The 27,531-nt window shown below is 45.9% G+C and overlaps 2 protein-coding genes across 23 annotated transcripts in view; both read right to left on the bottom strand.

Moving 5' to 3' along the window:
• The window catches only part of lims2 (LIM zinc finger domain containing 2), a 59,015-nt gene extending 48,681 nt beyond the window's left edge, over positions 1–10,334 (bottom strand). Inside the window, exons 1-2 of one of the 2 annotated variants that reach the window (XM_033031583.1) lie at positions 9,930–10,334; positions 425–584 (exon numbers count right to left, since the gene is read on the bottom strand). In XM_033031583.1, coding sequence (XP_032887474.1) covers positions 425–584; positions 9,930–9,940 — 171 coding nt within the window. In that variant the 5' untranslated portion in view covers positions 9,941–10,334. Of the gene's footprint in view, positions 1–424; positions 585–7,181; positions 7,512–9,929 lie in introns of those variants that run through there. The other variant, XM_033031582.1, reaches the window with a different exon arrangement.
• A 1,415-nt stretch (positions 10,335–11,749) lies between these two features.
• The window catches only part of wdr33 (WD repeat domain 33), a 100,172-nt gene continuing 84,390 nt past the window's right edge, over positions 11,750–27,531 (bottom strand). For all 21 annotated transcript variants that reach the window (XM_033031556.1, XM_033031557.1, XM_033031561.1 and 18 more), the window contains 5 exons: positions 26,917–27,013; positions 24,190–24,664; positions 15,902–16,071; positions 15,107–15,268; positions 11,750–13,754 (listed from right to left, as the gene is read on the bottom strand). In XM_033031556.1, the coding sequence (XP_032887447.1) occupies positions 13,531–13,754; positions 15,107–15,268; positions 15,902–16,071; positions 24,190–24,664; positions 26,917–27,013 (1,128 nt within the window). In that variant the 3' untranslated portion in view covers positions 11,750–13,530. The remainder of the gene's footprint in view (positions 13,755–15,106; positions 15,269–15,901; positions 16,072–24,189; positions 24,665–26,916; positions 27,014–27,531) is intronic.

Raw genomic sequence — 27,531 nt, 5'->3', positions numbered from 1 at the left:
GTGGGTTGGTGGGTTAATCAGCAGCTGTAAATCGCCCCTCGTGCATGGGCCAGTGGTGTTATGTGTTGGGGGGAGTTGAGCGTATTGACTCTTTCACAGTTCTGAAAAAAGATCCTGGATGTGAAACATTAACCCCGTTTCTGTCATCGCAGATGCAGCATGACCTGTTGAGTGTTTCCAGCATTATCGGTTTTTATTTCAGCTTTCCGGCATCTGCAGTATAATTCTATTTATCAGTGACCCAGCCCAGCCACAGTGTTCCTGGCTCCAGAGTCACAGAAACAGGCCCTTCGGCCCACTGACTCCATGCTGGCACAAGTAGCTCCACACTCATCACATTTCTCAGCACTTGCAGCATAACCTTCTGTTGGGGATTCAACGTATGACTCTGTCGGCCCCTGGGAGAAAGATGTGTGGGTCTTACCTCATAAAACACGCCTCCTGGGAACTGCTGGAAGCACTGCGCACACACAAAGCACTTCTCGTGGTACAGCTCCCCATTGCTGTTGACAATCCGCTCCGTGGGGTCAAAGTGCGAGCGGCAGTGGCCACAGGTGGCACTGGCCAACGCGTCCGCCATGTTACTGCACAAGGTGGTGAGAGAGGACACTGGTTAGTCCAGACCAGTCCACAGAGCACAGCAACGGGCCGCGGACTGATCATACACTAACACCGGACCCAACCGGCCGGTGAGGGCGCACACACCGCGTGTCTGACTGTCAGAGGACACTGTAACTCCATCTCCCCCCCTCCCTCCATCTTGCTGTACCCCTCCCTCCCTTACTCACTCTTCCTCCACCCTCTCTTTCTCTTCTCCTTCTCCTCCCTCACCATCTATTTCTTTCTTTTCCTCCCTCTTTCTCCCATTTCATCCTCTCCCTGCCACTACATCTTTCTCTCCCTGTCACCTTCTCACTCTCCCCATCAACCCCCTTCCCCTCCCTGTTCTTTTTCCTCTCCCATTACATCTCTCTCTTTCTCCCTCTTCAATGTGACCCCACCTCCAGTCCCATCTGATTCCTTTCCGCTTTCCCATATTTACCTTAGAGAGACACAAAAAGCTGAACTAAACTCAGCGGGACAGGCAGCATCTCTGGAGAGAAGGACTGGGTGACCTTTCAGGTGGGGACCCTTCTTCAGACTGAAAGTCACGGGAAAGTGAAATGGGAGATATAACGAAAGACGGTTTATATCTCTGGTTTCCCTTTCCCATGACTTTCAGTTTGAAGAAGGGTCTCGACCCAAAACCTCACCCATTCCTTCTCTCCAGAGCTGCTGCCTGTCCCGCTGAATTACTCCAGCTTGATGTGTCCATCTTCGGCTTAAACCAGCATCTGCAGTTCCTTCCTACCCATATTTACCCTTCTGTCCTGGACCATCACCATTACCAGAATGAGGCCACACACAAACTGGAGGCACAGCACCTCATAGTCCACTTGGATAGCTTACAACCCAACAAATTGAATTCTCCAATTTTATATAACTAATCTACAAACACCCCTTCTCCCTATTTTTACCTGCTCGTCCATGTGCCACAAATGTGTAAGCACTCAGTTCACCCTTTCACCTTCTCCCATCCCCTTCCACCTATACTTAATTTTCTTGCTTCACATTTCATGCCACTTCTCTCCTTACCTCCTTACCTCCTTATCTCACACTTTTTGCTTTTTCAACTCTGGTCTTTCTCCAACCATCTGTTAATCAAACTCCACCCAACCACCCCCCCTCCCTGCCCCTCTCCTCCCTCACCAGTACCACCTATCACTTGGTCAGCTTTTGTCCCACCTCACCTCTCTCCCAGCTTTATCCCCCCCACCACCACCAAAATCAAACTGTGGAAGGGTCCCGACCTAAAACGTCAACTGTTCATGTTCTCCAGAGATGCTGCATGACCCGCTGAGTTACTCCAGCAATTTGTACCTTGTTTTAACTAGCATATGCAGATCATTGTGTCTCCCTCGCCCCCCACCCCACCGCGCTGGTGAAAGCTGCCTTGTGTCAGTACAGGTGAGGATCAGCTGGCCCCACCCAGCCCCTGGGTTTGATGTGGAGACCCAGTCACTGCACGACTGCTGGTGTTTGCACACAGAACACTGCCAGCAATCCCCACCGTGACCACAGTCGGCATCGCGGCACCGCCCGTCCCCGGGAAAGAAGCTTCCTCACGCAACCCTCGTCTCGGCTCAACCATGGCGGTGCCCTGCCCCGGACGAGGCCGCCTCAGCCGCCGGACCGGCCGGATCATCCCCCACCCTCGGACTCATCGCTCTCATTACGGTTCATCCCCAACTTGCTCACCCCCCACCTCCCTCGGACCGGCTCACATCTCTCCCGGACCGCCCCTCCCTCCAGCTCAGTGTTTACCCCACTGAGCTTACTCCATTATTATCCCTCCTTCGGGAACATTGTTACACCTGGAATAAACAGCTGTAATGGGGTAAACAGATGGTTGTTCTTTGAACAATTGTGAAAAGGAGAGGAGCAAGAAGTGGAGGGATGTGGAGCATTTCTGCCGTTTTGGGCTGGAGCTGGTGCGCTGGAATGGTCTATGAAAGAAACTTTTATTTTGAAGATAGACACAAAAGGCTGGAGCAACTCAGCGGGTCAGGCAGTATCTCTGGAGAAAAGAAATAGGTGACGTTCGAGTCGAGTCCTTCAGACTCAGAATCAGGGGAGAGGGAAACTAGAGGCATGAAAGGGTACAGACAGATAGATCCGAGCCGGCACCGATGACCACAATGGTCCATTGTTCCAATTCACTGTTGGCTGTGGAGGGGATGATAACTAAGGGATACGAAACGGGGTGCGGAGAGAGGGGGAATGCAAGGGTTGCTTGAAATGAGAGAAATCAATATTAATATCGCTGGATTGTAGGCTGCCTAAGAGATACTGTGCCTGCAGTTTGCGTGTGGTCTCACTCTGATGGTGGAGGGGGGGGGGGGGGGGGGGGGGGGGGTGGTGGTGGTGAGGGCAGGTCAGTATGGGAATGTTTGGGAGATTTTGTTTCCCTAGTTTTCCCCCAGAGTTTAATATCTCTCTTCATTATCTTACGTCCCCCTTCGTGGATTCTGAATTTATTTTAGTCTTTCGGTCTATTGCTAACTTTTGCAACTTTTCCTTCCTTCCTTCCTTCCCTTAGAATCCTTTCACCTCACTGGCAGATATTTTCACTGAGATGAATCATCTCGTGGAGTTTCTGCAGCTGTTGCCAGACTGCCTTCCTGCTCATTTATCCGGCCAGTCCACTCGGCGGCACAGTGACGCAGCGGTAGAATTGCTGCCTCACCGCGCCAGAGACACGGGTTGATCTTGACTACGGGTACTGTCTGTATGGAATTTGTACTTTCTCCCTGTGACCGCGTGGGTTTTCTCCGGGTGCTCCAGTTTCCCCCCACACTCCAAGGACGTACAGATCTGTAGGTTAATTGGCTTCGATAGGTTGTAAAATTGTCCCTTGTATGCAGGAAAGTGTGTTAGTGTACGGGATGATCGCTGGTCGGCGTGGACTCGATGGGTCAAATGGCCTGTTTCCGCGCTGTATCTCTAAAGTCTAAACTCATTCCATTGTAGAAACCAGGAGCTGCATTTGTAGGCAGTATCGCTGGAGAATATGAATAGATAACTTTTTGGATCGCGACCTTTCTTCCAGCCTGAAGAATGGTCCCAACCAAAAATCAATCTGTATTCTAAGATGCTGCTAACCTGCCGGGTTACTCTACCACTCTATGTCTTTTTTCATTCCATCGTAATTCCCTTTACTTAAGTAAAACACAGTTGCTTCTGACTCAACTTTCCCTTACTCAATCTGAGCACAAATTTCCAGCATGTTATGATCACTGCTTGCCAGGGGCTCAGTTATTCTGAGGTCATTTATTAAACCTGCCTCATTGCCCAGAGCCAGATCCAATAGTTCCCTGGTTGCCTCCACGTTATCGCTATAAACGGTCATAAATGCGCTGCATTTCCTTTCCACCAAGGCTAAAAAGCAGGACCTCGAGAGTAGTAATCTCCAGATTACTTCATGTGCTAATAGGAATAGGAAGATAGGACTAATAAATGTTGGGTAGGGATAAGGGGGGGCATTATCCGGCTGGTTACTTGCAACCTGTTGGTGGCATTGGGATCAGTGCTATGCTGAAATACAATTGTTTACAATGTGTGTGAATGTCTTGGAGGAAGGATTGAGGGTACAGTGGATAAAAATATGTGTGGAGACAAGTTACCAGGAGGACAAAGGCTGTATATGAGGAGATATTGATGGGTTGATGAGAAGGCACAAAATGCACAGATAGACTTTAATGCAGGGCAAGGTGAGGTTATTCATTTTAGAAAGATGAAGATTAACAGTTAAATTAGTTGAATGGAGAACATTTGAAGGAAGCTGTGGCACAGTGAGTCTGGGTCTCTCACAGAAGTACAGAGGGTGCAGAATGTTAATATGCAAGGGCAGAATAGAGAATAGAACTTGGGTTCCAATTCCATAACTCCCTGAAAGTGACAACACAAGTAGATTGAGTGGTAAAGAAGGTATTTGGTATGCTTGCCTTCATTGATTAGGGTATTGAGTATAAAAGTGCAACTTTGTAGGACGTTGATTAGCTGTATTTGGAGTATTGCGTACAGTTTTGGTCGGCCCAATACAGGAAGAATGTGGAGGCTTTGGAAAGGGTGTAGAGGAAGTTTGCCAGAATTATGCCTCGATAGGGGGTATTAGGTGCAAGGAGAGTTTGGACAGACTTGGATTGTTTGTCATTTGAAAGACTTACTGTAATTGTATCTGCATCTACAGCTTCCTTTAGCAATGGTAAGAAGCAAAGGGTGATTATAACACTCCAACTCCATTGAACTAAGGCCCTGAGTGGAATGGTTGTGGGGAGACCTGATAGAAGTATATAAAATTTTGAGAGGCATAGATTGGGTAGATAATCAGAACCTTTTTCCCTTTCCCAGGATGGAAATATCAAACACTAGGGGGCATCGCTTTAAGATGAGAGGGGCAAAATTTAAAGGAGATGTGCGGGGCCAGTTTATTAATGAGTGTCTGGAACAGATACTATAGTGGCATTTAAGAGACTTTTAGATAGGCACAAGACCAAGTGCAGACCCGTTGGGTCTGCTCCCCCAACGCAGCCGTTCCCTACCCATAGCCCCCACGGGAGACGTGGTCCTCCAACTCAAGCGGCTGAGGAATCAGCAGTGCGGCTGTTTTTAAATGGCGTATTTGAGGCGAGATGCGGGCGCCAACAGCCGTTATGGTCACTGGCCAGCAGGAGACGACAAAATGAGTGAGTGGGGAGGGGTGGGGGGGGGGGGGGGGGGGGGGGGGGGGGGGGGAGAAGGATTTGATTAAAAATGTGTACATAAACACGACAAAATTTAATGAGGAGTGGATACTTGGAATGAAAAGTGAAATCTCTACCGAAATGGAAAAAATCAGGGCGTTTGTGGGTCGGGTGTTGTCGTGGCAACGAATCAAAGGCTGGCAGCCACAAGTCAGAAACACACACAGCGACACATACACACAGTTTTATATAGATATAGAAGATAGATAGATAGATAGATATAGATATGTATATGCAGGGAATGGCGGGATATGGATTTTGTGCAGGAAAGAAGATCAGATATGGTCTTGACATCATGTTCGGCACAGGCACTGTGGGCTGAAGGCCTGTTCCTGTGTTGCAGTGCTCTATATTCTATATTTCAGGTCATGGGAAAGGCCAGTTGAAGGGCCTTGGTTGTTATCATCACCCTCTGCTTCTTAGAGGAAGCTGTAGAGGCAGATACCAATTATGTCTGGAACTTCTTAGGGAGATGGAATCCTTCGGTATAATGAAAGGCTGAGATAATTTTCTAATTAATTTAGTTTAGTTTCGAGATACAGCTCGGAAACAGGCCCTTCAGCTCACCGAGTCCGCACTGACCAGCGATCTCCATACACAAACACTATCCTCACTAGGGACGACTTACAATCTATACCAAGCCGATGAACCTGCAAACCTCCAGCGGAAATTACAAAAGCTTGAAAGCACGTACAACAGCTTCAGGAATAGTTTCTTCTCTGATGTTACCAGATTACTGAATGGGCCTCTCATAAGCTCAGGGTGTGGTTACGATCTTCCAACCTACCTCACTGCGGCTCTTACACTTTTTAGACTGCTCAATGTCTCTAGCTCTAACACTATATTCCTCACTCTGGTTTAATTTGATTGGATAACAAGCAAGACACCGTTTTCAAATTCTCGATACACATAGCAGTAATAAACCAATACCAATACCAGCCCTACCTCCCACTGCCTCACCGCAGACAAGCCTCAGCACCCACACCATTCAGCAAACACTCAACCCCAAAGGTTCCAGCTCCAGGGATTAACTTTCCCCCTCCCCACCCAGGGACTGAGGCACAGTATTCCATCCGGGCCTCTCCCTCCCTTCCTCATCAAGACCCCTCTCCCATCCCTATCCATCACTCCCCCTTCTCCATTCCCTCCAAACCTAGGTCATCCTTTTCCCTCTATCCTCCCTTCCATCCCCCTCCATAACCCATTCCTCATCCCTCCCTCTCCCCTCCCCTTCTGGACAAATTCTCTACTCCCCTCCATCCCTTCTCCCCCCCACCTCTCTGTCTCTCCCCACCATCCCCCACTCCTCTGTTCCCCCTAGTCCATTCCCCTTCCTTCCCCCCAATGCCTGTCCTGCCTCTCCTCCCCCTCCATTCCTCCAGCCATCTGTCCACAGCCTCTCCCTTACTCTTTCATCCTACCTACCCACTCCCCTCTGCCCCCCTCCACTCCCCTCCCCACACCGCTCTGTCCCCCACTCCTCACCCCTTTGTCCTCCACTCCTCTCCCCTCGCCCTCTTCCTACCCCCCTTCCCCATCTGCTGCCGCTCATTCAGCAGCTGTACCTCCTTGGCTAGGTCCAGACAATGGTCATCACACCTGCCTTCCCCTAACCCACTGGTTCCTCAGTGAAGAGGCCACAGTGCTGATGAGGGTGTTCCTAACCAACCCCTCCCACACACTCCAGACCTACACGAAACATCAGACAAAACAAAGAGCTTGGTGTGCAGGGAGGGGCCTCTGAGGAACCTCCGACGTGTCCAGGCCGGGGATGGGGGGGGGGGGGGTTGCTGAGCCTCCCCCCATCCACCAGCCCCCAGCCGGGGGTCCGGCACCTACCCTGGTGTCGGGGCCAGGGGCCCGGACCCCCATAGCTGCAGCAAGCTGCTGTGGCGGCCATGGCGACGGCGGAAGAGCTGGGAGGCGGTGAGCTCGCGAAGCCTCACGGCCTTCATGGATCCGCTCCGTTCTCCAGCTCCTCCTGCCTGGCTCCAGCCTGCCTTCCGGAACTGCTCCTTCCCAGACCAGGCACTGCCGGATTCCCTGGACAACATCCTGCCCACCCCGTGATGGGCCGGCCCCTGAGGGGAGTCCGGGTGGAGGAGATTGTCCGCCGGCCTCTGGTTTCCTTCCTGACAGGAATCACCGAGCTCCCTTGGGATACTGACAGGAGAGAGATGTGACTGAGCCACAGTGAGAGGCCTGGTTGCAGGGAAGGATATCTGACCGTGCTGTAATGAGAAGTCCAGCTGGAGGGAGGGAAATGGGACAGAGCCACAATAAGGGGAGGCCCTGCTGGAGTGAGGGAGGCTGAAGACTGCAACAACCAGGTTCAGGAATAGCTACTTCCCCACAGCCATCAGGCTATTAAACCTGGCTCGGACAAAACTCTGATTATTAATAACCACTTTCTGCTATTTGCACTTTATCAGTTTATATATTCATGTGTGTATATATTTATATCATGGTATATGGACACATTTATCTGTTTTGTAGTAAATGCCTACTATTTTCTGTGTGCTTAAGCAAAGCAAGAATTTGATTGTCCTATACAGGGACACATGACAATAAACTCACTTGAACTTGAACTTGAGGGAGATGTGATTGAACCACAGTGAGAGGCCTGGCCATGAGGAGGGGAGATATGGCTGAGACACAGTGAGGAGAGGCCTGGCCGGGAGTAGACTCATAACGACTCTGGCCCTGTCCCACCCTGCTTTCCCAACCCATACCCAGGCCTGGGGTCCGGAGGTGGGAGCCGGACCCAGGGACTGGCTCACCTCCACGGTCATACCGGATGTGGAAGGCACTACAGACTATAGCCGAGGTCCGAGGCCCACGGTCAACAGCAGGAGGTCCCACTGTCCTCAGCACCCTGCACACTCGATCCCACAGGAGTGGGCCGGGGACGGGAAAACCAGGACACATTCACAAAGTACACTGGGCTGACGCGCTCACAGCTACTCAGAATGGCACACTAACCCCACACTAATACACTCATACCCAAGACTGAGAAACTCATGTGCACCATACCGACACATGCACACTCACTATTACTATACACTGACACAACTACTCCACGCTGAAATGTCCACACCCATGCTAACTCACACTCAGTGCATCTCTTACATGCTCACTCACATCCATACTAGCTCACAAGCCTACACTTACACACTCAAATCACAGCTACTTGACAGATTCACACCATATTCACACTGACACCCATACCCACGCCAACACTGACTCACACCCACCTTAAAACTGCAGTGTGCATGTACACACATGTGCATTCATAGACTTCCAACCACCAATGTAAACACTCACACACACCTGATCACCCCAACATTGACACTTTCACACCCACTCTACACTGACACACATCCACACCCGTCCCTGCAATATTGACACATTTTTCCGTGTCCATGACTGTTGTACACTCTGTCTCACTGCGTTTTCTCCCTCGTGCTATCTCTTTAGAACAATAGGAGCTATTGGCCCCTGAATTCGGTTCCATCATTCCATGTGTGGTCTCACCATGCCTTGCAGCTGCAACAAGACACGTTATACCTGCACTCAAATCCTTTCATCATGAGGGCACAAACCCATTTTCCATCCTAATAGTTTACACCTCTGCATTTGGCTCCCAGTGGATTGAGACAAATGACCTATAGTTTGCTTTCTACACAAATGCTTCCCAGTCTTAAAAAACGCGGCATTTGTTTTGTTTCCCAGTGAAAAACCTCGTGTTTTCTACGTTATATTACATGCACCACATCCTTGCTCAGTCACGCGGCTTGTCCCATCAGTAGCCTTTTTAAAACAACTATACTGGTCCTTTCATTTGGAAGACTGGGGCCTTAACGGTACTCGATTAGTCACCGCCCGCCAACTTGAGAAAGATCTGTCTATTCCCACACTTTCGTTTCTGATCTTTAACCTCGATAGAACCTCGTTGAAAGCCTTCTGAAAGTCCCAACACCCCACACCACCGGCTCCCCGTCCTCATATCCTCAGAGAATTTAAGTGAAACACGATTTCCTTTTCGTAAATAAACTCCGTTCAAGCCAGGCATTCATTTCCAGATTTTTCTGTAATTACGTTCTTCGAGGTAGATTCCAGCATTTCCCCCACGCCCCACCACTGACATTACACTGACAGGCCAGTCATTCCCCGTTCTCTCTCTCCCTCTTGAATTCAACAGTTGTGTCCTATTTGCCAGAGGAATATATCCAAGATCGGTGGAACTCTGGAAACTGAGAGCTGGACACCCAATGTCCCTGCAGCCATCTCTCACTCTCTGTTGCTCCCCACACTCTTTACCCCCTTCTTTCTCCACCATGCACTCTTGCCACTCATTCCTTCTACACTCCATTCTAACATCCTCTCTTTCTCCCCTTTCCACACCCTCCCTCTATCCACTTCCTCCACTCTCCCCACACTCTCCTCTCCACAGCCGCTACTCGGGTTTACTACATTCTCACCCCCCCCCCCCCCCCCTTCTACACACTGACTCTCTCTCTCTCTCTCTCTCTCACATCTTCTCCCTCTCCCCAGTCTCACAGCCGCTGATCGCCGCCAGTTCCTCACCTCCCCGTCATGGTCCTCGGCGCCTCGCTCAATCGGGAACTGCTCAGGAGACGTTAAATCTGCGGATTCTTTTCAACCCAAAAAAGGAGAGCGTTCGACCGCCGTGCACTCTTGGCAACTTCACGGGACGGCTTCCCCAGGGAGAGCGTAACCACTGAGATCTGGTAAACAACCCAGATCCCTGAGCCAGATCAACTTCAGAGCAAACGCCTTCAAAGGGTCTTTTGACTCGCCTGGACCAGGGGCACAGGGGGCCTTCACGGCCACTCCCTCGTGTCGGGCTATCCCCTGCTCTGCTCCTTCTGCCTGAAGTCAGCCAGACTGCTACGGCTGGTCACAACATCCCTAGCCGGCAATTGCCCTGGCATTCTCCACCCAACGCCAAGGTTTGGGCCAGGGCGAGATCATGGACAGTGTCTTTATACTTCCCGCAGGACCACCGGAGGCGCTGGTTAGAGGAGATGCCTCTAGTTCGATCTCGTCACAGAGGTAGAAGTTGCAGGAAAGGGGGCGATTTAATCGCCGGCCATACATTCATTCATTACGCACTTGTACCAACCAGCCACACTGGCCTGCATGACTTCTGCTTGCCTTCCACGGAAATCCAACTGGTTGCCACAGATGCCCTTGCCCCATCGCAAGAAATTATAGAGTCTGATGCAGCCTAGATACCGGACTTCCCACTGTTGACTTCACTTCATCTAAGCTTTACACAGCCCAGGCAAGCAGCCAACTTAATCAAAGACTTGTCACACCCCAGTCATTCCTTTTCCCCCCTGCTCGGTCAAGCAGAAGATACAGAAGCTTGAAACTACCTATCACTGGACCCAGGAACAAGTACTTCCCCTGTGTTATAGGCTTCTGAACTGTCCGTCCGTAAGCTAAGGGACTGTCTGATTTACCTCTACCCCAGTGTGGACTATGGAACTGATGCGTTCTGTTCCCCTTTGCTCCATCTATTGTACTTGAGTATGACTTGATTGTATTAATCTATAATATATGATCTAAATGACTAGCATGCAAAACAAAGAATTTCATTGTAACTCAAAACACTTGTAACGAGACCACAGGAAAGGAGCCTCTATGTGTGTTCTATTGCTCAATGGCTATTTAAAGAAAATTACTCCTTGTGCCATCCTCTATTTTATCGGTACTAATCCCATATTGCCTCAAAATCCTGGAATATGCTGAGGTAAAGGCCCACAGTTCTGTGGTAGAGAACTGTGGGAAACATTCATCTCCCTCTGTGTGAGGAAATTTCTCACCTTGGTGCCGACTGGGCCACCCTTACTTTGAGACCTCTTTTTCTGGACATCTGATACAAGGGCACATCCTCTTATCTGCCCTGTAGGGATTTTACATGTTCCAGAAAACCTCTCTTTTGGTTTTATACTCAGTGTAGAATGGGAACAATTGGTTTAATCTCTCCCCATATGATCCACCCATCTGGCCTTCACTCCACTCCCCCTATCGGAAGTATAATCATCCCCAGGAAAAGAAATCAGCAGCACATAATAGTCATGGTGTGGTCTCACCAGAGACTTACATTGTTGCAGTAAGACATCTCAAATATCCTTGCACGTCAGAACTATTTACCCAACTTTACTGCACATCATTTGATATATTTGACAAAATCGGTGAAATTCAGGTTGAAACACGAGTTGACCCCCAACACAGTCCATGGGGGGTGAGAGTTCCCAGATGTATGAAGATTCACTCCGTTTTCTCATGTTGAGGGAAATCTGGTCACCCAGGCGATACTTGCTGACTGAGTTGGAAATGAACTGCGGCAGTGGAAAGGGATCATGAAGAGACTTTGCTTCACAAAAATGATCTTTAATACACAATCAGGTTGCAGATCACAGTTCACAGTGCAGACCAAAATGGATGAACATTTGGGATCAGATCGGGTAAATCAACTAATGGAGAGCCCACCCCGAGATTTTGGCAGGGTGACAATTGACAGGATTAGAATACTACACAGGCGATAAGAGCTATTCCACGTGTGGTCAGGTGACCCACTAAAGTGGGAAGACCAGAATATATTTGTATGAAGTTATACCGGTTGAATTAATTGAGTCCAATTGTCTCTGTGCCTTTGCTCACTGGCAATTCAAGTACAAACGCATTTTCTCCAGTAGTTGCACGGTCTGCCTGCAGCAAGTCTTGAGAAGCACCAGCAAAATGAGTAGATTAAATCTCAAATACAAAACCTGCAACGCCCCGACCATTTGTGAAGTTTTTGCTGAGCCCAAGAGAATCTTGAAAGTAAACATATAACAATTACCCTAGTTCCTAACAAGAACCACCAAAAAAAGTTATAAGGCTAGTGTTTCTGTCTTTTAAGTATGGGACACTGTAGGACTTGGCAAAACAGACCAGCAAATAAAATTTTGGTGATGAAGGGCAATAACAAATTAATTAATGGACAAATTGGAAAAGTAACGGAGAAGGGAGCCAGTCGCAGATCCTGAGTGCAATCTGCTTCGGGAAAGCTGAGAAGACAATCAATTTCAACTTGACTGTACATCTCCATTGCTTCCTCTGAACCTTCGGTAAGTTTGGTCAGGTCTGGCAGTATGTACTTTTACATGGAAGAAACCCAGGAATTGCCGCCATATTACTCACAGCTGGCTTTTATTTGCCTCTCCATCATCAATAGGTAAGCACAAATGCATCAGCGCTGCCTATATCTGCGCCTGCATGACAAACACTTGTCTCACACTCTCTCAGTGAATGCGTCGCCACCTAGTCTCCACCTCTCTGCCTGCGACCGCACTGCCCACACCCGGATGAGTGATGCCATGTTCTTGTGACTTGTTTTGCATTACCTGTAACTTTACTCTGAGTGTGTAGCTTTCCATTATCCCAAGCAGGTTAACTTGGCTGCATGGGTAGCCTGACCACTGAGTAAGTTCAACCCCATTTCCAGGATCCGAATGCATTATTTACAGTGACATGTGAGTGCAGTACTGAGGGAGTGCGCCATTGCAGAAGGAGTCACATTTGGCTGTTTGGGTAGGCAGTTCTGGTGTCTTAGACAGCAGTTATCTCTCAAAAACAATCATAGGTCATTTGCAAAGGCAGGCAGCTAAAGCTACCAAATGTCTGCCTCAGAATCAGCATCAGATCTTACTGCCCAAATCAACTCTGCCCCTAAACAGTGGATAAAACCTACTTTTATTTTCTTCTCTGTACTTCAGAGAATGACTTCAGAGAGATCAACAGCTGTGTGATGCATGTAAAACAAGATGTGGCAAAATAAAAACAGACCAGGTCTCTATCTTTCGGTTAAATTTTGCACAAATTATATTGTGTAGTCATACAAAATGACACTTGAGACAAACTGTACACCAAGTCAGAGCAACGTTGATCTGACATGTCGTGTGTGTGTGTGGCAGTGCTCCAGAGCTCACAACACTAAAACTGCTGGAGTTTAACAACAAACACTGCTGCCAGCTGTACAAAAATGAAAAAAGGAAAGGTTTCTGCATCTCCCAGGGCCAGATTCTTGCACGGGCCATTCGCACAAGGTTCGTTTGAAAGACTATACACGCCCCAGAGCAGCTAGAGTAAAATCCCATCTCTCAGTGCTGCTTCCTCATCTCCCTCTGGTGCCTCTGATCGGTCCTCGTCGTGACGGTTGTACCGAGTTCTTCCCACTCCGGCCCCAGTTGGGCCCGCCCCTAGCTCCACCCCGGGGGGGAGGTCCTCCTGGGCCAACAAATGCCTCATCCCGTTGGAAGCTGTCGTGTCTATCTCCCTCGTTCGAGTTGGAGCGGCCAGGTTTGGACATTCGCAGCGACGCTGATGGGCCTCCTCGTCCTGTAACACAGCCCATTACAAGCACAGGTCATTTCAAGTCCCAACCCGTTGTTCACATTGAGTATCTCGTAACAAGCATCACTGCACAAGCAACAATGCCAAACCGGCCCACACAAACGTCCTTCCTCGGTGCCAGCAACCCTGGTTCTATCCTGTCCTCGGTCACTGTCTGTGTGGAGTTTGCACGTTCTCCATATGGGTTTCCCCTGGGTGCTCTGGTGTTCTTCACTGAACAGGTGAATGGTAAATTCTGAGGGAAATTGATGAGTAGGCAGGATGAAATGGATTGATATAGGGTTAGTTTAAGTGGGTGGTTGATGATCAGTACAGATGGTGGGCTGAAGGTCTAGTTTCCATGGTGTATCTCGCTATGGTTTTACGTCAGCTGCACACCTGCCTGTCCTAAGCAAATAACAAAAGGCATCTCTTCAAAAGTTACATGAGATTAAGAGGTCAAGGTTAGGCACTTTATTCAGCGACCAATGAGCCAGTAAAGTTTCCAGTCAAGACCTCCAATTGAGCAACTCTTCCCTATCCATCAGACAACTGTGGGTCTTGGATACTGGTGCTTTCTGTACATTTTTTATAGCAAAAGGGGGCTACCCCTGCCATCATTCATGGTTGTTGTGCTGCTTTATAATGGCAATTTCCAATCAATCTCCCTCTGAAGTAAATCCTGCACAGGTTAGACAAAGTAGATCTGACAGTTTCATCTTGGCTGGATGCACACATTTCAAAATCTCTTGGTGCCTGTCCATGAATGGACAACCAACGGCATCCAAATCTTCCCCATCAGCCACCAGGTTCTCTTTTAACAATAATCCGGCACCACTGGCTTTTCCGTTGACCAGCGGAATTTCCAGACTCGTGGATATTACTTCCAGTAATACATAAACACACTTTTATGTCACTATTTTAAACATCACGTAACCATATAATGAATAATTTTAACAATCCTGGTGAGTTTTAGAGGGAGCAAGATATATACCAGTACTGTGCATCTTGGCTCTGACCACGTCTACCCATGTCCCTGATGTACCGGACCCCACCACCACACTAGACCCCCGTTTATATTTTAGAAGACTGACTTAAAATTAAAAATCAGGATATAAAAAGGAAGTTCATGTTTTGCGTTGGAATAATTTAATCTTCAGGATACTGGGTAAGCTTCACAAACATTTTCAAATGATTTACTGAGAGAGGGGCAGCTTCCAACACAGCTGTGGACAATCCTAAGGGTGTGCACATGAATAATATTATGACTAGGACACAGGGACAGTTCGCCTTGACAACACCACCTTCTACTGACGGTGTTCAGACTGTAGATGACAGAGATATCCCCCTGAACAAACCTGGTTCTCTGACAGGTTCGTGGATTTCTCCGCGGTCCCCTCTGCCACCCCAGCCGTCGCGTTGACCTCCTGGAGACAATGGCCTTTTCTCAGACTTACGGCCACCTTCAAATCGTGGGAAGTCGTCATGGCCAGGTAGGGGAAGAAGACCCCCTCGCCCACCTGCAGAACAGTTCAGCACATTAGACACTGAAAACGAAGCAACTTCCATCATTGTCAGGGGCCAGGGCATCATTTGTGCCTCGCTATCAGGGATTGTCAGTACTTGTTCAGGATGGGTGGAGAAGTTGACAGTGTGGATGGAGGGAACCAGTTTCCACTGAAGTGAGAGCCCAGAAGGAGGGACATGGCCTGAAGCTAGAGCAGGCCATTCGCTGTTGGTCACAGAAGCTTTTCATGAAGGTCTGTAGAAACCCAAAACTACCTTTCCTTAAAAGGTTGTTGGGACTACAGGTCATAAAAAAATGTAAGTTTTTGTTGAGTTAGGATACCAATTGTTATAGTTGCATTAAAGTTAAGATAAAGATCAGTGATAATCTGATTGAATAGTGATGCAAACCAGAATACTTGATATCAATTCAGACACTGGGACACGGTTAGGTCTTCGAGAGGTTGCTTTATAAATTTGCCCAAATTTCGGTCTACTTTGCTGCACATTAGGGCTTGTAACCCGTATCTGTTGAAAATGCAGGTTATAGGGTTTATTAGTACGCGTAACCACATACACATTTGAACTCATTTTTAAAGTGCTGCACATTTGTGAAGATAGATACTATTTGTAGACGTTCATTGTACCTCGCATCACTCCACGGCCACGCCCTCTAACTGCTGGATCACGACCCCTTGCATTCTCCTCTGTTTGGTTAAACTCATCGTCCCCCATGAAGTCATCCATGTTGGTAAAAGCTTCTCTCCCCCGTGGGCCACATCCATCGTGACGAGGTCCCCCTCGAACCGGCCGGAACCTTGAGAGAAAATGTTCTGAGTCTCACTCATAGTTCTTAGTTTGACTGAACGAAGCAGTTGCAATACTTTCACACCTCGCCATGACAGCAAACTGCTTTGAGGTCAGATTATTGTCTATACTTGAGTTCAGAAGAATGAAAAATATTTCACCAAAACACATCATTTCTTGAGAAGCTTGGCAGGATAATAGAGATACATAGAAAATAGGTGCAGGAGGAGGCCATTCGGCCCTTCGAGCCAGCACCACCATTCAATGTGATCATGGCTGATCATCCACAATCAGTACCCCGTTCCTGCCTTCTCCCCATATACCTTGATTCCGCTAGCCCAAAGAGCTCTAACTCTCTTTTGAATGCATCCAGTGAGTAGGCCTCCGCTGCCTTCTGAGGCAGAGAATTCCACAACTCCCTGGGTGAAAAGGTTTGTCCTCATCTCAGTTCTAAATGGCCTACCCCTTATTCTTAAACTGTGGCCCCTGGTTCTGGACTCCCCCAACATCTGGAACATGTTTCCTGCATCTAGCGTGTCCAATCCCTTAATAATTTTATATGTTTTTATAAGGTCGCCTCTCATCCTTCTAAATCCCAGTGCATACAAGCCCAGTCATTCCATTCTTTCATCATGACAGTCCCAGGAATTAACCTCATGAACCTACGCTGCACTCCCTCAATAGCCAAACAGCTAAATGTCCTTCCTCAAATTAGGAGACCAAAACTGCACATAATACTCCAGGTGTGGTCTCACTAGGGCCCTGTACAACTGCATAAGGACCTCTTAGCTCCTATACTCAACTCCACTTGTTATGAAGGCCAACATGCCATTTGCTTTCTTCACTGCCTGCTGTATCCGTATGCTGATATTAACTTCCCACCCTCTCAGGTAGCACCACAACCACTTTTCATTCAGTCTCTCCTGGTCTTCGCCCTATCACAGACACTCTCCTGTTCTTTCCACCTCTTCCAAGAGCATGTTTGATTTCCAACTTTTCTTAATACTGATGAAAAGTTATCTACCTTAAATGTTGACACACTTGGATACTGACTAACTTGCTGAGTATTTTCAGTCACTTAATATATTCAAAGCGAGATCAATGTGAATCAAGGAATATGGTAGAACATGAAGATTGATGAGGATCAGCATGCTGTAACTGTATAGTGGAGCAAGCTCAGGCTTTCCGCTGCTGTATTTACATTTTTATTTACACATTTGAATGGACACATTTGGCACATAACATAAAGATTTTAGGGTAATTGTTTTGTGATTGAATGTTGGGTCAGTATCTCATTGTGTTGCTTAGTATTAGATTTGTGAAGTCATATAGCTCGGAAACATGCTGTTTGGCTCAACTTTCCACGCCGACCAAGATGCCCGTTTACACCTGCGTCAGCTACTTCCTTGGGCAGCTAGTTCTATATACGTACAACCCTGTGTGTGGAAAAGCTGCCTCTCAGGTGCCTATTTAATCTTTCTCCTCTCACAAAACCTATTCACTTCTGTTCTTGATTACCCAATCCTGGGAAAAAATGGTGTGCATTCACTCTCCCATGCCCCTCATAATTTTACACTCCTCCACAAAATCACCTCATTCTCATGCACTCCGAGGAATAAAGTCCTAGCCTGCCCAACCTCTCCCTATTACTCAATCCCATGAACCTGGAAAATCTACCTAAATCTTTTTTGTACTCTTTCCAGCCTAATGGAATATTTCCCATAGCTGGGTGATCAAAATGGAACACAATATCCAAGTGCAGCCTCACCAATGTCTTGTACAACTGCAACATAATGTCCCAACTTCTATAATCAATGCCCTGACTGATGAAGGCAAGCATGCCAAAAGCCTTTTTCACCCCATCTACGTGTGGTATCACTTTCAGGGAACTATGTATTTGTACTGCCAGATCCCTCTGTTCTACGACACTCCCACAGACCCTGCCATTCACTGTGAAAGACCTACCTTGGTTTGACCTCCCAAAATCCACACTTCACACTTATTCTCATTGAATTCCATGTGTCATTCCTTGGCCCACTTACCCAGCTGATCAAGATCCTGCTACAATTCTTGATAACCATCTTCAGTGTTTCAGATACATCTACTGTCATACAGCACAGAAACAGGCCCTTTGGCCCAGCACAACATGCTGACCAAAGCCCCCTTCCTGACCTAATCTAATTTGCCTGAATTTGGCCCAATTCCGCCTATCCATGTTCCTGTCCAAATGTCTTTTAAGCATTGTAATTGTACCTGTCTCTTTCACCTCCTCTGACAGCTTATTCCATATATCCACCAACATTATAGATCACTTAAGGGATCTCAATGAATTTATGCACAGTGGAACTGGAGATATTATGACCTATAAAGCACATAATTACTATCAAATATTCTTGAAATTACTTGCAGTTTAATTGTTTAGCTAATGAACAATGTACAATGAAACATGATTAGAATTCAAAACCAACCTTGACATGAACTCAGGATTACTTTTTAATCTTATTTTTACTTTTATCTTAATGGACACCACAAATGGAAGATGGCTCAAGAATAAGGGTCCATGCCTAAATTTCCACACTAGTTACTTATGCTACTGTGGTTATGAAGGGCAGCAGAGTGCAAGCTGGATTCTTTGTCGACACTTGTGGCACACTGCTCATTGCAAGTCAGAGGTACAGCAGTTATACTTGCATAAGGTACCAGTTATACATCTAGGTTACAAATAGTTACAGCCATCAGTTCTACATACTCATCTTAATTCAACTTTGCACATTAAATGATCTTGGTGCTTTGGTGTAGAATTTATTGATTAATGAGGAAACCTGCACATTATCAATTCATTTCATGTTCTCCTTATTTTCTGGTTTCAAAAACTGCTCCGATGATGCTTTGGCGTATGCCAAAGGTTTAAGAAATCTGTGGGGGTTAGCGAGCATTTTGATGGCAAAACTCGTCATGAGTGAATGTACATGTAGAAATAATTGTTGCAATCCAAGTAACTGGCTGCTAATCTTGATCCATTACAGGAATTTTTGAAAATAGTAAATGCACCTGTGCATAACAACGAACATAGGTGTTATCATCGCAGTTCCTTGATTTTGGCTTTGTGGACTGTCAGCATGGACCATGTAGATGACCTTGGTCACAGAGTGTTATCTTCAAAGCCAGCCCAGTCTTCAGATGTCATGAAAATTAAAAATTCAGTTATCAGCAGTTTAGTACTTGTCCTATTGCAGGGGATGTAGATTATTGGGGATGCAGGATGCATCTTTTCACATATCTTCTTGAAGATCAGGGTGCTGCTTCTTTTGAAGAAATACTTCAATTTCAAGAACTGTAAATAATTCAGGAAAGACTTTGCCTGCTTAACCTTTTTGTAATTTCACTTTACCCAATCTGAATTGAGTTTGTGGATTGCTTATAATGCTTCAGCGAATAAACTACTCATACTTCTGATGACTACCAGAAGTATCTGACATGGCTGATGCTACCCTCTGAAGTGATACAAGGTACAGAATTCCTGCATGGTATCTTGTTCTATTTAAGAAGTTCACAGCTCATCTTGAGTAAGCGATTCCAGAAAGCAAACACTTGCCAGTGGTGCAGGTAAAATATGGGGACAAGGCTTAAACTGGAACAATGAATGCACTTTACCGTTGTCTTGAGTTAATAGTCCAGCTACACATGGGTCTGATTTTGTGCTTGGCTGTGCCCAGCAGAATTTGATGAAGTGCTTCCATTTCCAATTTCTCATAGGGTCCAGGGGAGCACTTGGTGGGCATTTAAAATTTGATTTGCAAGTCAATACAAAAACACTTATGAATCTCAAATTGATCACATGGCCAATGCCACTAGCCAAACATTGCCATCTTGATCCAAAACCTGCTCAAATCTTTAGAAGGAATTTTGAGGCATCTGCCCTAACACTGATTTGGAGATATAAATGCTGACTGCCTCCCATGAAGTGGAGACAAGCTATCCCTCACAAGCTATTTTTGTGCCTACCCACAATTTGCAGGGCCATCCTTGAAGAGACTGAGATTAATTGTAACAGGGAGAAGATTCATACTCATAAACTTTCCCAATTTCAGCTATGATTTTAGTTACATACAGTATTTACTATGAACTATATACACAAATAATTCACGGAACCGGAAGGGTCCATTTATCCCCAGCTTCAGTTGCTACATCAATCCTCATTCTCTCTCGAAGACTGAACCATTTCTACGAAGATCATACTTCTAAAAATCTAATAATGGACTAGATCGTTATCAGAATCACTTCCTCAAACATTCGAGAAGTTTGTGCAGAGGTTTGTTCATCACCTCCTCAAATAGATTCTAGAAGTTTGAGCAGTGTAATCTTGTTCATCGAATACCACGATGATACTATGTTACTTGTGTTGCTCAAATCTACGTTTTCAACATATTATGGAATGTCCTCAGTTTTTTGGAGGATTGAATTTTAGACTCTCCAGGTTTGCATGTTTTTTTAAACAATAGAGAATATTGACTTCCAGTCCTCTGGTAGTGGATTATTTATGGAATTCTAAAAATGTCAAAACATTGATGATATATTTCCTTGCGTATTGTGTTACAATTATGTACCATGGTGCCCCAGAGCCTTCCCATTTCTGTGACAACATTTTCTTTACTAGCTTTTTGATGTTGCACATGCATGTGTCTGTGCACCAACTTGTGATCAATGGTATTAACGTTTCCTTTCGGAAAATATGAGTCCACGTACTATATTTTCATTAATCATTTAATTCAACGTACCCATTGGGTCTCTCACGTACAAGTAATATAATTGTCATTCTCTAGCTACCTGCTGTGATTTGTTTGAGCTACAATGCTGCTTGAAATGCACTGTCAGGCGATGGAAGGTTGAAATGATGGATTCAATCTGGATATTAGTTCAAGTTATGTAACATGAAGTACAGGAAAGAAATAGAAACAGGAAGGTGCAGGAGTAGGCCATTCGGTTCTTCGAGCCAGCACCTCCATTCAATATGATCATGGCTGATCATCCAAAATCAGTACCCCGTTCCGGCTTTCCCCCATATCCCTTGATACCCTTAACCCCAAGAGCTACATCTAACTCTCTCTTGAAAACATCCAGTGAATTCCACAGATTCACAACTCTGGGTGAAAAAGTTTTTCCTCATCTCAGTCCTAATTTCCTCATCTCAGTCCCCTTATTCTTAAACTGTGACCCCTGGTTCTGGACTCCCCCAACATCGGGAACATTTTCCTGTCCAATACCATGTGCACTAATTTTGCACATTAATCTCTTGTGTGGGACCTTGTGATATGCTTCTTGAAAGTCCAGATGCACTACATCCACAGGCTCTCCATTATCCATTCTACTTGTTACATCCTCAAAAAATTCCAGAAGATTAGTCAAGCATGATCTCCCCATAAATCCATGCTGACTTTGACTAATCCTGTCACTGCTTTCCAAAAGCGTTGCTATAACATCTTTAATAATAGACTCAAGCATCTTCCCCTCTACCGATGTAAGGTTAACTGGTCTATAATTCCCCATTTTCACTCTCCCTCTTTTCTTAAAAAGTGGAGTACATTGGCTACCCTCCAGTCCACAGGAACTGATCCAGAGTCGAGAGAACATTGGAAAATGATCACCAAAGCATCCACAATTCCAAGACCACCTCCTTGAGTACTCTGGGATGCAGACCATCAGGCCCTGGGGATTTATCTGCCTTCAGTCCCAACAGTTTACCTAACACCATTTTCTGACTAATGTGGATTCATTCAGTTCCTCTCTCTCGCTAGATCCCTGGTCCCCTAGTATTTTCGGGAGATTGTTTGTGTCTTCCTTAGTGAAGACAGGACCAAAGTACTCTTTGATTATTCTGCCATTTGCTTGTTTCCCATTATAAATTCACCTGTCTCTGACTGTAAGGGACCTACATTCGTCTTCACTAATCTTTTCCTTTTTACATTCCTACAGAAACATTTAGTCAGTTTTTATATTCCCCGCAAGCTTTCTTGCAATCTCTTTTTTCCCTTCTTAATTAACCCCTTTGTCCTCTGTTCTAAATTTCTCCCAGTCCTCTGGTTTGCCACTTCTTCTGGCCAATTTATATGCCTCTTCCTTGGCTTTAACACTATCCTTGATTTCCCTCGTCAGCCACGGTTGAGCCTCCTTCCCAGTTTTATTTTTTCGCCAGACAGGGATGAACAATTTCTTGAGTTCATCCATGAGGTCTTTAAATCTTCGCCATTGCATTTCCACTGTCAACCCTTTAAGTATAATTTGCCAGTCTGTCCTAGCCAATTCCCATATCATACCTTCAAAGTCTCCTTTATTCAAGTTCAGGACCCCAGTCTCTGAATTAACCGTGTCACTCTCCATCCTAATGCAGAATTACTCCGTATTATGGTCATTGTTGCCTAAGGGGCCTTGCGCAACAAGATCGCTACCTAATCCTTCCTCATTACACAATACCCAGTCTAGGATGGCCTGCCCTCAAGTCGGATCCTCTACATATTGGTTAAAAAACCCATCACGTATACATTCCAGGAAATCCTCCTCAGCACTGTTACCAATTTGGTTGGCCCAATCTACATGTAGATTAAAGTCACCCAAGATAACCGCTGTACCCTTGCTGCACGCATCCCTAATTTCCTCCTAGATGCTATCCCCAACCTCCCTACTGCTGTTTGGTGGTCTGTATACCACTCCAACAAGCCTTTTCTGCCCTTGACTATTCAGTTCTACCCATACCGATTCTACATCATCCAAGCTAATGTCTCTCCTTGCAATTGCATTAATCTCCTCTTTAACCAGCAATGTCACCCCACCTCCTCTTCCTTTCTGTCGATCCTTCCTGAATATTGAATACCCCTGCCTGTTTAGCTCCCAGCCTTGGTCACCCTGGAGCCATGTCTCCATAATTCCAACTATATCATATCCCTCAACTACTAACTGCGTATTCAAATCATCCACCTTCTTTCAAATGCTCCTCGTATTAAGGCACAAAGCTTTCAGGTGAGCTTTTCTTATCTCCCTTCTACCTTTTGCTTTTGTCCTCCTTTTATGGCCCTCTATCTCCTTGCATTGGGTCCCACCCCCCTGCCCTGTTAGTTTAAACGTGACCTTTCCTAGATTCTCTTTCCCGTTAGCTGCACAGATACGCATCCACGTTGTTGACTCCACCCCCGCGCTTTTTGGCTTAAACCCACCCGTGATGGAGAAACGTGTGTTATGGTGTCAGGACATCAACCTAGCCCTTCACACCGGCAAGACAAATGAGTTGATTGTTGATCAATGGAAGTGAGAACTGAACAAAATCCTATACTCAACCATGGAGCAGCTGCAGAGATCTTCGACTGTTTCAAGCTTCTACTCATTCATATCACCTAACCTGGTTCCTTGCAACTGATGCAGTGATCAAGAAAATGCATCAGTGTATTTACTTTCTTAGGTATCTGAGAAGAATCAGATTCCCTCCAACTTCTACAGATGTGCCGTGGAAAGCATTATGGCGGGATGCACCTCAAACTGGTACTGCAACTGCTCTGCTCTCGTCCGTCTGAACCTGCAGAGAGTGATAAACAGCCCAATCACAGGCTCATCACTTTCTTCACAGTGCATTGCATCAGGAAGGCTGAAAATATTGTCAAGAATGCCTGCCATGCTGACCATTCCCTTTTCCCTCTTCTACTTTCTGGGAGAAGATGCAGATTGAAAGCTTGGATGTCCAGACTCAAAAACCTCTTTGCCACTGCTATCAAGTTCCAGAACCAATCACCTCTTTCATATCCCATTCCCAGAGGTGTTGCCTTGTACCCTCACTATTAACTCTACCTCATTCGTTTATTGCTATTGTACTTATAATTTTTTTGTACTATAATATTGCACCATTCTGCTGTTTTACACTCATCAGTGTATTTATCGTTACACTATACACGGTATACTCTGCGAGCTGTATCTGAACAAGAAATTTCATTGCACCCTGGTGTATATGACAATAAACTAACACGATCTGATGATTTTTAAAATCCAGTTCAGTATACAACTGTGAATAAAAATAAAGAATTCTTGATTAAATAGAACTTCACCTCAGTCTCCCACTCAATAATTGTTGGAAATTTGTTCCCACCTGTCATCTCTCCGCCCACGAAAACGTGCTTCTTCAGGCTCCCTCGGGAATCGCTCTTCCGGGGCTTTCCTTCCGTCCCAACCTTGGGGTGGACACCGACCTGGGCCCCTCTGCTCCGGGTCCCCAAATTCCCTGTACTCCTGATCAGGAGGAAAATCCCGCTGAGGACCAGGACCCCTTCGCCAACCCTCCTCATGAGGGTTCGGACCCATACGGTTCTCAAACTCCCGCGGCCGGTGACCGAATCGCTCGTCCTTGCGGAAGTCATCGTGGAATTGATCGGGTCCCTCAAAACGATCGTGGTAGTCCTGTGGTGGACCTCGCCTCTCTGCAGACCCTCTGTTATCGCGGTGATCCCCCCAGTCCTGGGATCCCCTGAAAGGAGGTCCTCGCTCAGGGTCCCGCTCGGCACTATGATCTCGCCTCATTTCTTGCGATTGGCCTGTGTGATGGTTTGGTGGACCATGAGAGTCACCTGTCAGGGTAAAATTAATTGATTTAAGTCAAAAAGATAAATTACATAGGCACAAAAGTCAGATTTGTCCAACTTATTTATCAAGCCAAATGTGCAATGTAAACAGCAATTACAGCTCATTGTAATGCTGAAAGACCAATGCAGCAAGAAAAATTTGTAACTCAAATTGTCAGCATTGTCTACAGTATTTTTGAAACATAGGCAAGGAAGTCACCATCTATCATCTTTCTTCAGATGGGTAGGGGACTTAATCCTCAGCACTGAGCAGTTCTGTGACACCTGTATCGAGTGGGCTGCCAGAGTCCTGAGTGACCTAACAACAATATTGGGTCTGGGACAGATGAAGCCACAATCAGCTCATGGAAACACTTGCATCACCTTGCCCCCACTAATCCAACTGCCACAGATTCCCTTGTGCATTGCATCACCATTCGTGGCGTCCCTCTCCTACCCTGATACGCAATGTTTTTTTCACCATATAAATGAGACTGATCAACAACAAGTCAAGCAATTTAAAATGAGACATCTTTCAGTACACATGTACATTTTACCACTATCTGTAACCTCATGATGGGCACATTCCCCATTACATCATTGCCATCAAACCAGAGAACCAAGCTAGGTTCAAAGAGAAGAGTGGAACAAAATGCAGGCAGCAGAACTAGACAGTCAGTTCCAAGAATAATTATAAGGCAATAAGGAAATGGCCCACAACATGCCCATGACAAAGGAAATTAATGTTTCAGGTAGTGGGGGGGGGGGGGGGGGGGGGGGCCTCAAGTTCTGGCAACATCTTCAGAAATCTTCTCTGGACTCCTCCCAGCTTACAGATATCCTTCCTATAGTAGGGTGACCAAAAATGAACACAATACTCCAAATGAGGCCTCGTTTTGCACAACTGTAACATAACTTCCCAACTTCTGCACTCAATACCCTAACTGATGAAGGCCAATGTACCTCATAATCCTCTCCAGTAACAGAGGTTACGCTCACTGGTCTATGGATCCAAGGTTTTGCAGCTTTTCTTAAATAGAGGCGCATTAGCCACCCTCCAGTCATCCGGCACCTGACCCATGTGTAAAAATGATTGAAATATCTAATCCGGCCCCTTCAATTTCTTCTCGAGATTCCCACAGCATCCTCTGATATATCTGATCAGGCCTGGAAGATTTAACTACCTTCAGATACCCGAGGATATCTAGTACCTCCTCGACCATAATAAACTGTTCTCAGAGTCATGCAGCACGGGAATAGGTCCTGCAGTCCAATTTGCTTATGCCAACCTAACTACACCACCTGTTTGTCTCAGCTGCCTGCATTTGGACGATATCTCTCTAAACCTTTCCGATCCATGTACCTGTTCAAATGTCTTTTAAATGTTGTTTTGTCTCCATTAACTATCCCTAGCTTTCATACTTTTTTTCCATGAAAGTTGTGACTTAGCATTTCAACAAGATAGGGAAGGGGAGACAAGGGTCCAGATGATTCAGAAGTCTCTGTTCACTGCAACTTTGTCAATCAGGAACTAGTTTCAGCGGTTTGGCAGGCTTGTTATTTTTCTTATGCAGGTATTGGCCACTGTGCAGAGCAGGAGAAGCAAGATCTTCATAGCACCCAATATATGAAAGCAATTTACTTTCAATATAGCCAGCACTAAGTATTGGTCCCTTGGGAACTGTCTGGGTAGATGAGTACCCAAGGGAGGACAAGAGTATCCTTGAGTGAAGGAAATCGCTCCTAATCGTTGAAGAATTAATTAACTGCCATTCAATAAACATGTGAAAATGGGACTGTTGAGTTCCAGAAGCTCACTTGTTACCAAGGTGAGCAAGCCAGAACTGTCCTGTGGGTCTGCTTTGGTGTTGTGCCTCAGTTTTAGACAACACTTTATTCATTGGAAGATGCTGAGCAACATTTAGAGGAGAAATCTGAAATGAAATACATTTAAAACTGTGACAGAGATCGTAACATTTGACTCATAAAGCCCACTCTGGGCCTTTTTTACATGCATGTTGAAGTTAGTTTCCAGCTGTCACACCAACTTTCTGAGTACCCTACACGCAATAATCATTCCCTTTTGTCACAAGTTAAATGCTATTTCACAAGACAAATTTAATAATAAATCAGAATTTCCATGCTTTAATAACCATTATTTACAATATTATTTAACAAGGAAGTTAGAGCTTTGAGAAGACGACCACCATTTAAGTTTGTCGAATAAATCATTCCATGTGCCCTGCTGCACTTCTCACCTTTGCTTGGCCCAGGACCAGCAGGCCCTTGATTGGATGCAGGCAGGCGAACTGGTCCCTGCCCCACCATCAACAACGGTGGCACTTGGTTTGAAGCCTTTTGTTAAAAGAGAATAAGAAATGAGTCAAGTGTGAGAAAAGGGTACATTTAAAGAAAACTGTTTTATAAACAAGACTCGACAGAATTCAGATGACACACAAACAGCAGGGAAAGCACTACATAAACTCAGTTTGCACCTCAATCTTTTGTAAAACCGAACTTGGTTTAAAACTGGTCTGTGTATATACAGTGCTTTAATTATCATTCTGTATAAACACAAAACTAACTTCTCATGTTAATGATCTGAAGGTGCAGATGTTGAGATGGAATTGAATCACAGGATAGTTAGGGTCCCAGAGGGTGAATTGATAGGTTTTAGGAGGCACATTTTTAGTTATAGTTGAATAAATAAAATAAACTTGGGTCAGAAAGGGGCGTGTACATCATGAACTCTAATCCACATATCCCAATTCACCTGCAACTTGGAGCAACAGTAAATGGGCAAGTTTAATATATGTCCATTTTCAGCACCTCTAATTACTGGACACACAATATTATACAAATATTGTAAAAAG

This window comes from Amblyraja radiata, chromosome 13, assembly GCF_010909765.2.
Source record: "Amblyraja radiata isolate CabotCenter1 chromosome 13, sAmbRad1.1.pri, whole genome shotgun sequence".
In the NCBI taxonomy this organism is placed as follows: Eukaryota; Metazoa; Chordata; class Chondrichthyes; order Rajiformes; family Rajidae; genus Amblyraja; species Amblyraja radiata.
Note: the sequence above shows the minus strand (reverse complement) of the source record. Positions and strands in the feature narration are given on the sequence as shown.